The 11,648-nt window shown below is 28.5% G+C and overlaps 1 protein-coding gene across 1 annotated transcript; it reads right to left on the bottom strand.

Annotated features, from left to right (window-relative positions):
- Positions 1–3,009: 3,009 nt before the first annotated feature.
- LOC125877769 (mitogen-activated protein kinase kinase kinase 20-like) lies at positions 3,010–7,639 on the bottom strand. The gene is made up of 2 exons (XM_049559037.1): positions 6,594–7,639; positions 3,010–3,013 (listed from the first exon to the last, which is right to left on the bottom strand). The coding sequence occupies exons 1-2, from the start codon at positions 7,637–7,639 to the stop codon at positions 3,010–3,012; spliced, it is 1,050 nt and encodes a 349-aa protein (XP_049414994.1).
- Positions 7,640–11,648: the final 4,009 nt, after the last annotated feature.

An 11,648-nucleotide genomic window follows, 5' to 3' on the forward strand; every position in this document is an offset into this window, starting at 1 on the left:
GGGGGGGGGGGTAATAGGACCTTAGTAAAGGTTAGGTGTGTCTTAGGGATTTTGGGCATAGGCTGGGGGGGTACTTATGCATTTTCCCTTTTTAACATTGTAATTCTATACTTTTGATACATAGAATGATAACATGGCTTCAAGCAGGATATTCCTTACTTTTGTGTGTGAGTATTTATTTTATTTTAGTTATTTTATATTGTCTAATCTCTTTCAAAGTCTTTAACATTTTGATTGATACTTATGCTAACATTTCTATTTATCTTTATTTAATTGTGAGATTTGTGGCTTTTGTTTCAATAACTTCTCTTTTCAAATTTTATTTCAGTAAAAGCCTTTTAACTAAAATCATATTGTAAGACTTCCTAAATCATTTTTATTACTACTATCATGCCTCTTCAACTACAAAATACCTAACCAAAACAAATGCCAAATGTTTTCTTGAAAAGGCAAAAGACACGCATAGGAGAATAATTTTTCGAAAGATAAAGCTATAGATAAAATGTCCTTTCATAATATGGATTAGAATAGCACTTGCACTTGCGGTGCACAATATCCAAAGCCCACAAAAGAAATAATTAAAAAGGTGCCCTTCTATTCAATGAGCTTTAGGTACTTTTGAAAATGTGAATAACAATTTATCAATCAGTAACTAAATATATATGGAGTTTGAGTTTTGAAAGTTTTTTTGTTTTGATAAAAGCACTACATTTTTTTTATAATGAACTTTCTACAATGTAAATCTGAATTAGTCATATCGATAATTTTAGTATGAATTAAATATAAATTAATTGATCAATAAATTTTGATATCAAATAGTTAGTAAAGAATAATGTCTATAAATTCTATCGGTAAATTTTATGTATTTTTGCTTCACATATAAGAAATGAAAAAGTGTGTCGATAAGGATTCCTAACTATGTTCTTATTAGTGCATATCTTCACTGTTTTACTCACTCTTTCCACCTAATTTGGGTTCTTGAAGAGTTCGTTGAAATCTTAATGTAGCAGTAGTTATAAGTTATAACAAGAGAATGATTATTGAATTGTCACTTTTATCATTGTACTGCCATTAATTTTAATACCATTCTTTTAACTATTCCGTCAATTTGTATTCCATTTTTTCATCCTTACATATATGTTTATTTATAAAGATAAGAAATTGTAGTTTAATTTATTATTTGTTTCATCTTTATGTTGTTGATCAATTGCAGCTAATGAAATAGATTGAAACCAAGGCAATTTCATGAAGGGTTTTAATAGTACTCTCTTTAGGGAGATGATCACTTTATCAAACATTTCATTTAATATTTAAGAAATTAGATTAAAATTTCATCCATATGTGTAATGCTACTTAGAAGATTCTTTTAACAAGATTATTGAGTTTCTTTAAGGGACAAATAAGTCCAAACATATAATTAAGATATTTAATAGGTTAAAAGAAGTATTACAATAAAACTAAAATAAGAGATGTATAATATCGTAAATTTTAAATATAATAAGTCAAATTCGAACCATTTTAAAAAGGCAAATTCAAAGAAAAGTGTATGAAATTATCCCCTTTTTCATTCATATATCTATTATATTTATGCTAATTTGCATGTTAGTTCTACATTTTATGCATTTACGTTAGAGAATAACACAATTTTAGTGAAAGCAAATTTTAAGCTCATCCTTACACCAATGAGTAAACCTTTGTTTTATTTATCTACTATAAAATGTATATATTCCTTATTTTTTATTTTTTTTTCTGTTAAATCTATTATTTTATTTTTTATTACCATGTCATAACTCTATAAAAGAACGCATTCAAATGGTTACTAAATTCAAAAAAAATCAATTATAACAACTCTAACATAAAATAAAAGGTATATTAGATGGTGCTAAAGGATTCCTTTTTTTTTTTTTTTATAAAATCAATATCCCATGAATTTAACTCAAAATTACAAATATAAGTATTAGAATTTGTAATATAATTTATTAGGATTTGAAGATCGAAAAAATCATTGAAAACATTAATAATATTATAATTTTATTTAAGAAAATCAAAAAAATATTTCATAAATTTAATATTTTTTTATACCGCACGTAGCGCGGCTTAGTTTCCTAGTTACATGAAATTTTTAAAAATTATATATCTTTTTACCTTTATAAATATATTCTTAAGTGAAATATCAAAAGATATCCCTTTCTTTTTGTTTGAACGTTTTCGGTTACCATAACTCCATAAGTAATAACAACATATTTTAATAACTTAATGGATTATTTATGTATTTCATCTTTGTATTTTTTTATATTAGTTTCTGAAGATTAAAATAAATATGAGATTTTTTTAAATTTATGATAATAATAATAAATTAAAAAAATCAATTCTGATAATTAGTTATACATATTTCCTATAATATAATTCCTTAAACATTATCTAGTTATGTGATTCTCATATCTGTTTCCTTGTAATAAATCATGATTTTAACTTTTAAGCATGTTGGACAGTTTTTACCTGTCATTATCGTAGGAGAATATTTCGTAGTCACTAATTAATTTAAATACTAATATTATTTATTTAAAATCTAGCTTTTTAAATTTAATTGTGTAATTACATTAGGCTAATCAACTAGGAAAGAGAATTACACTGAAATTATCCACTTACAAATAAATACGTCATTATAATTATTAGTTTGTGTAATTATCAGGCCGTGTAACAATTTCAACAGACCTTAAGTGGTCACCCAATTTTTTTTTAATTTTTTTTTTGTGTTTTCTAGTATAGTTACTACAAGTTTGCTTAAATGTTTGATGATGTCTATAGTTGGAATGTAATTTTCAAGTCGAAATCTTCAAAGTAATAATAATGAACTCAAATTGGTTGTTCGCAAGACCTGGTTGGCTTTTGTTCCATTGGCTTCGCACGGGGTTAATTAATTAGGTAGGTGCAAAGTGTATTGATATTGAGGTTCAAATAAAATATTAGTTGTAATTAGAGCTGTCAAAATGGGCTGACCCAACCAATTCAAGTCAACCCTAATGGTCTAGAGAGTTAAATGGGTTGGGACGGGCTGACCCTTCTAATTAAGGGAAAATTGTACATAATGAAAAACTATTAATTCAAATTAAATGGTATAACCACACTTTGATTTAATTGTGCCCTGTAGCAAACTGTTTGTCAGTCGCCTCTCTCCCTCAAACTCTCGCTCGCCACTCTCCCTCCCTCGCTCGCTCTCTCTATCGCTCGCCTCTCTCGCTTTATACAAACAAAAATATATAAATTGTGTTTCTGTTTGTATAAAGCGAGAGAAAATTGTATATACACATGCAAATACATATATCTTCGTCCTATACACTTATAATTATACAATTCAAATATTCCTCTGTCCAGTTCTCTTTTGCCTTTCTCTCTTTCTCGCTTTATACAAACACAGATTATACAAAATACAATGTATAATTTATGTTTGTATAAAGTGAGAGATCGAGAGAACGATATTTGATATACAAACATTTTATTTCGATTCAATTGTATACAAATTCAAATTTTATACAGATATACAAACACATAAAATTAAATTGAGTGACTCTCAATGATTTATACAAACGAGAGGCTGACAACAATTTATACAAATGGCCTGCCAGCGAAATTATACAAATCTGAAGAGGAGTCAGCGAATTATACAATTGCTTCTTTTGTATATATGTATAGCGAAATAGCCTAGTCATATCATGTTTGCTATGGAGCGCAATTATGCAAACTTTGCTATAACATACAAATATGAATTTTGTGTTTGCTATATGTAAAAGTTGCTCTTTTATTAAAGGGCCTATAAAATAGCAATCCAATTCAGCCTTAAGCGGGCCACGGGTTGGGACGAGTTGACCCTTTAACCAAAAAATGAACAATATTACTCTCTTAGAAAGAGTATCTAAGAGTATCGAACGTTGACGTCTATGAACACGACATCAATACATACAAATTTTCATTTATGAATCACACACTTCGGTGAATACTTACAAAAATACATTTATGAATCACACACTTCGGTGAATACTTACAAAAACACATAATAGTCAACGTAAGATTTAGCGAAAAAATGTTGATCATACCACCATTCCTCCCACAAAAAACTGGCTAGTTTATGAGACTTGATTTTTTATTTTTAAAAATATTTATTGATAAAAACTTTACAAATAAAACACTACTAAAAATATATATAAAGTATTTTTAAATATTCATAGCCCACGGGCTGGTCTCTGAGGCTTGCGGGTTGGGCCTACGAGGCTAGCGGACCAAATGAGGCTGGCTAAAAAGTCTCATTCCTAAATGGGCCAAAAAAATTAGGCTTAACCCCACTTAATTTAAGGATTAAATTGGACCGACCTAGCGGGCCAAACTCATTTTGACAACTCTAGTCGTAATGAAGCAAATACTTCTACCTGTACACGTTTTAAACACCAAACATTGGATGTTTTTAAAAGATGGGCTTCGTTAATTAATTTGTCAAATCACATGGTTACTGATCTTACTTCCTTTATTCATTTTTACTTGTTATGTTTTGATTTTTAAAGTCAAATAATATGAATTTTAACTAATATTTTAAAATGTATATTTTCATCATAGTAATATGAGAACTTAGAAGAATTGACACTTATAATATTTTCATATAGATTTTTACTTTCTAAAATATGGAGTTAAAATATTAAATTAATCTAATTCAATTTAGCGTTGAAGATTAGTCAAATTGACTTTAGTGAAACAAAATGTGTCAATAATATTTAGTTACAATGTCAAATACTCCCTTCATACGGATTTACTTGTCAAATTTTGATTTGACACACCTATTAAGAAAAGAAGAATTAGTATAGTGAATTTACTATTTCACCTATTAATTGATATGATCCCAAATACATTTGCTCACTATATTTTTTTAAAAATATCATAATTCAATATAAATAATCGAGGGTATAAATAATAGAAAGAAAAAAATTACTCCCTCCGTCCCATTTTATGTGGCACTTTTCGGATTTCGAGATTCAAACAAGTTTATCTTTGACCGTAAATTTCTCATAAATTTTTTAAACATTTTGAATTTTCAATTATTGTGACTTATAGTACTTTTTATGTAGTTTACAAATATATAAATTTCATTTCAAAAAAATTAAAGATTCCATGCGCAAATTTCCGATCAAACTTAAACAGTTTGACTCTCAAAAAACGAAAAGTACCACATAAATTGGGACATATGGAGTATCCTTTATTAATTTGTCAAACATGACAAGTAAAAATAGAAATCAAATTAAAATATTTAACGAGTAAAAGTAAATGGAGAAGTATATGCAAGTCAACGCAACATGCATATAGTCCCGATAACTTGCTTCTTGAGATTAATCTCATCATATAGACTTTGAACGTTGAAAACATTACTCTCACCAACTTTTCAAATAATTAAAATAGGGGATTAATGTGGGGAATTAGCCTTAATCGATATAGAGATTATGTAAGCTATAACATGATCCCTGTGTCTATCACATCGAAAAGGGTTGTCCTACTTTCCAAGGTAAGGACCATAAATCTGAGCTAAAGTAGATCAACTAGCTAATGTCTATCTAGAAAATCTTCTTATGGGGGCACATAAGTAAGGGATAAAGAGATAGCTTCTAGAAACCTAACCTCTACTAACGGGAGAGCTTCCATCTCAATATCCTCTCGGTGTTAAGCATAAATCCCAAATAATAGTCAATTCTTCTTGTTCTTATTATCCATTGAAAGGCACATCATCTTACCAATCCAAGCTAAGTAATCATCCATGGATAGGTATCTTTAAATAACCAATCCAAGCTAGGTTCATTAGGATAGCCGTTAATCTTTGATTCAATTAGGTGACAAAGCCTTTAAACCTTAGAATCCTTATAATGGAAAAAAAAAACCTTTCACATCTTGCTTTTATGTGTATATGAGAAAATCCTCTCAATAACACATCATCATCATTGATACTTTACACTCAAAGCATCCTTAAAACATTTGTGTAGATTTCATAAGAAAATGCATAAGTCCATAATTTACCTTTAAAGGTCCAAAACCCACTTTCAATCATCAACACTTAGAAAACATGGTTGATCTATTGATTTAATCATAAATTTATGTAAATCTAGACATACATGCTTAATTTCATAAAACTCTTCCTTCATAATAAAAATTCCACATTATATGATCATAACTTGAAAACATGAGGATTACATGGGTTCATGGGGGAAATCATCATAAAATCATTGAACTTTATAAATTCATGCATAAGAGATCATAATTAAATCATTTAAATCAATAATGAAAAGAACCCATGATAATTGAAGAAAACCCTAATTCAATTGGGGAATTCTACTTCATAAAGATACCAATCATTGTGTAATTAACACATGTATAAATCGTTTTCGATTAAAAATTAAGAGATCACATTAATATGATTACAAATTGGTTAAATTTACCAACTATGCATATACTAGCTTAGCTTCCTAATCAGCCAGTTAGTCTTCACTGCAGTAGTTGAGGTTTATTGAAGAGTCGCACACCCAAGATGAAAAAAGGGATGAGTAGTAAGTAAGCTTCATTATATATGTAAGTTTCTGAAATTCATCCATAGTAGAGGCTCGTCTCCTGTTGCGTTATTATTATTAGTCTCAGGGAGGCTGGTAATAATACTGCTTGATTCTCTCAAGTAGGAGTTATGAGGATAATAGAAACTAGTTGTTGTAAATAAGTGCTCCAAAGAAACCAATGTTTTGGGTCCTGCATCACCAAATGGCCGCTGGATCAACTCATGAATCATCTTCTTATTAACATAGTTCGTGATGAATGAATGATTGAGTAGCATCTCCGCATTCCATCTCCAATTATGATCTCTGTCCAAACACTTACTCAGAAAGTCCTTTGCATCATTAGATATAGTATTTGGTATCTCTGGTTTTTCATATGCTATCTTCAATTTTAATTCATTCTTATTTTTACATTCTGACCATGCCCGCTTTCCCGTGAGCATTTCTACAAGTATGCATCCAAATGCCCAAATATCAACAGCTTTATCTTGAATCCCACACACTACAGATTCCGGTGCTGCATATAGTAGAGTCCCTCTGCGGCGATGACGCTTCTTCAATGATGTGTCCCAACATGTGTTTGTTTCAGATCTCAACGATAGCCCAAAATCAGCCAGTTTCACATTTGCAAGGCCATGTTGTCCGCCAGGAAAAACAAGTATATTAGCTGGTTTCAGATCGCAGTGGATAAATCCTTTACTATGAACATGACAAATCCCGACTAAGATTTGAAAAGCATAGTACGCAGCCTCTGATTCTCCGAGCACCGTCTTCGACTTATGAATTAAGTCATGCAAAGTTCCACCAGCAGCATACTCGAGCAAAAGGTTATAAGTTTTTTTACCGTTTTCGATGCTTACATCTTCTCCGAAGCACTTAATTACATAGTCCGACCCTCTCAGCGCATGCAATATTTGTGCTTCCGCTCGGAGCGAAGACGAGCGATCATCTTCCGCGGATTTGACAGCAGCAAATAATGTATAGTAATCGGTTAATGGGGTGGCAAGAGACACCGTACCATAAGAACCCCTGCCCAACAACTTAAGCTTTTTCCAGTACATAATTTATTGATGAATGAGTTTTTCTTATCAAATAGGTTTGATGAGTAACTTTTGATGCTTTAATGGCTTCTCAGATTATACGTATTTATAATGCTAATTTAATTTCCTAATGTTATTCTATTTGGGATTAAATTTATTTAGGCCTTTCTCTTTTCCTTTTCCAATTCTACTTGGAAATGTGAATTCTACTATACAGAGGAAAAAAAGCTGTTGCTAAGTTCGTTATTCCTTGAAGGATATTTACTAAAAAATAAATTAAAAAATCCTTGAAGGATATTTATGGTTTTACCCTTTGGTTATACGCTGCGTCTTGGTAATAAGACAGGGGTAATTTCGTCTCCGGGCTCAGATTGTTGACGGGAAGTTTTAGAAATAACTTTTGTGGGGAATTTCTATTTTCTTTTCCTCTTTTTATTTTTATAAATTAACCGCATTGCTTCTATTTAAATAATAATTTAATTTCCAAATGTGAAACTATTGATTTAGCTAGGTTACTATAAAAAGTTGAATTATTTGAACTAAAAGAATCTTTAACTACTCAATTGTGAAGACCGTTTGCATGGATCATATCTCTATGATTCACATTTTTCGATCCCAAGACGCGCTGAAAAAAAATATTATAGACTGAAATCACTGTGAAATCAAATTAAAACTTAATTTATTTTTATAAATTAATCGCATTTCTTCTATTTAAATTAATTTAATTTCCAAAATGTGAAACTATCGATTTAGCTAGGCTTCTTTTTTAGTTTTTTACTTATTTAATTTTTTGCTCAACTTTTAGTTTTAGCAAAAGTTACTTTTGTGTGAAGAGCCTTAGTAGAGTGATAAGTTTTGTTGGTGTATATGCATTTTATTATTAAAATAAAATATTAGGTACATATGTTAACAAATATAGATTGTGGTAAAAGATGAATATTAGTACTTGTAACTTATACTTTCTCCGTCTCTATTTACTTGTCAAATATTTTCTAATTTAATTTCTCTTTTTACTGATTATTTTTTGACAAATCAAGGAAAGATCATTTTTTTTCCTTTTATACCCTCAATTTATTAACATGGAGTTAATGTTTTTGAAAAAAGTTGTGAATAAATATATTTGGGACCCCATCAATTAATAGAGTTAAAATAGTAAATTCACTACTCCAATCATTACTTTCTTAATAGGTGTGTCAAGTAAAAAGGGACGGAGGGAGTATGACCATCAATTAGATCTTATAACTCTCATGCATGGTCATTAGTTTCTTGTAACTCATGTGACCATTAGTTTCTTATAACTTATGTAATATCTATCACATTTATCTACCCACATTATTACTCCTCATTCTACCCATTGATTACATGGAAGACTTGTTTACCTATAAATAATGGTGCATCTTCCTTTGTGTTGGGGTAGAAGATGAATATGTTAAGTGTGAAAAAATATTGTAGTATGTAGTACTGAAAGAGAGAGTTAAGACAAAAAAGATATTCTAACACTTCAACTACATTACTATATAAAAGAGAGTATTTATATGTTGAAGGAAGGTGCTCTTATGTGGAGCTTTGGACTCTTCAACTAATCCAGAGTTGTTTGAGTTGTGCGACGGTATTGGGCAGTTGTATTCTAGAGGGGACAAGTCAAGAGTGATATTGTTAGATCAGTGTAGATTATGTCGCAGTGGGTTTGAATCTCATTTAAGAAAGCAAGATATCCGCGCCTCAGCCTGAATGATTTGTTTGTTCATTTTTGTCATTTTATTTTCAACTATAATTATTGTATTTATGGTATATTACACCTACAAGTTCCAAATACTCGATCGGCATCTTGGCTATTTAAATGGTGACTGAAGATATTTATCAATTGATTTTCTTTAATTTTGGTACTTATTTCATAGTTATTTTTATATATGTATTGTGTACCTATATTTTTGTTTGATGGGGTGTTATAACTCTTGTTTTTTTTTATACTAGTTTCTGGGAACTCGCTTTGCGCGTGTAACCCGTATTAATGAGTATATTATTTCTTTAAATACTATTAAAAATATGATTTGAGTTCTTTTTTATAAAATATGTCTAATGAGGTTTCTTACTTTGTCTTACTACTAATTGTGACACACCAATTTCATGACCTCCAAGTGAATGTACTGAGATAATAATACTAGAAGTTAATAAAATAAACTCTATTTATAAGTCAAAAAATAAGTTTGTAAAGCAAAAAGGACAAGATAACAACTATCTAAATTAATTTTCTCGNCTTTTTTATAAAATATGTCTAATGAGGTTTCTTACTTTGTCTTACTACTAATTGTGACACACCAATTTCATGACCTCCAAGTGAATGTACTGAGATAATAATATTAAAAGTTAATAAAATAAACTCTATTTATAAGTCAAAAAATAAGCTTGTAAAGCAAAAAGGAAAAGATAACAACTATCTAAATTAAATTTCTCGATAGTGTTAAAAGTTCTTTTTTGTTGGTAGAATAATGTTAGAAGATCAAAAGATTGCATGAGATTAATCATCTGCAAATCGTAGTGCAATATTAATGTTTCTTCAATTAAAAGCTTGAGAGGAAATTATTTACTTTTTGTACAAAAAATGATGTAAGATTAACTTTGAGTGAAAGGAAAACATAACCTTTCAACTTTTTTAACTTTGTCTTTTGAATTTCCTGATAATTATAATGAATGTGTTCAAAATATTATATTAATTTTTTATCCACAAGCACTTTAAACTAATTAGTTAATTATAAATATTTAATACTAAGGTGTAAAAGTTCTTATTATATATATTTTGAAAATCAGGATATTTATGAACATAAGTACGCACTATTTTTTTATAGAATTTAATTTTCTCTTCATACATAACTTATCCACCATTAATATAATGTTATATGTTTCATCTTCTTCTTCTTTTTTCCAAAAAAAAAAAGAGTAAACATTTTATCACATTCATTCTTAAAGATGAAAGTTAATGTATATGTAAAATTATAAGTACAAAGAACAAAAAAAAAAAAGAAAAAAAAAAGATACACATGAGCAAGACAATTAGGCTTTTTTTTTTTTTTGCTTTTGTCTCTATAATGAAAACTGAATATTTGAGCATACAAAATAAAAATTTGAAACTAAAGCAAGTTGCTAACAAAACAACAATTCAACTATAAGAAGAGATAGAAATCTTATTATAATTCTAATTACTACAAATAAGTATAAAACTAGCACATCAAGCTCTGATGCTTCAATAATTGAATTCTTATCTATTCTCATGACTGTATAAGGGGATCTCACAACTTTCACCACAAATTGTGACATTATTTCACCTGTTTAGAGCTCCTACACACAAGAATTGTTGGAGTAGTAAATAAAAGTCTTTTTTGGAAAAGTTAAATTTATAGGAAAAAAATTACGGAAATATGAGAAGTCGCATGGAAAATTGAAAGGTCAAATACTATTAAAATAAATATAATGATTCTTTCATTATCTTTATAATAAATAACTAACAATTCAAATAATAATTAAAATATTACTATTTAATAATTAATTAATTATATTTTTTAATTTAGCCTAGGGGTAAAATAAATATAATAATTCTTTCATTGTCTTTATAATAAATAACTAATAATTCAAATAATAATTAAAATATTATTATTTAATATTTGGTTAATTATAATTTTTAATTTAGCCTAGGGGTAAAATGAATCGAACTTTTCATCTTTGGAGCTTCCAAAAAATTACGGTAACATGAAAAGTCAAATACTATTAAAATAAATATAATGATTCTTTCATTACCTTTATAATAAATAACTAACAATTTAAATAATGATTAACATTTTATTATTTAATATTTAATTAATTAGAATGTTTAGTTTAGCTTAGGGGTAAAATAAATATAATAATTCTTTCATTGTCTTTATAATAAATAACTAACAATTCAAGTAATAATTAAAATATTATTATTTAATATTTCGTTAATTAGAAGGTTCAATTTAGCCTAGGGGTAAAATGAATCTAACTTTTCATCTTTGGA

The sequence above is a fragment of the Solanum stenotomum genome, chromosome 9 (assembly GCF_019186545.1).
Source record: "Solanum stenotomum isolate F172 chromosome 9, ASM1918654v1, whole genome shotgun sequence".
Classification (NCBI taxonomy): Eukaryota; Viridiplantae; Streptophyta; class Magnoliopsida; order Solanales; family Solanaceae; genus Solanum; species Solanum stenotomum.

What these genes read in the sequence shown, in the direction of transcription:
- LOC125877769 (XM_049559037.1), bottom strand. Translation starts at nt 7,639, where the DNA reads ATGTACTGGAAAAAGCTTAAGTTGTTGGGCAGGGGTTCTTATGGTACG.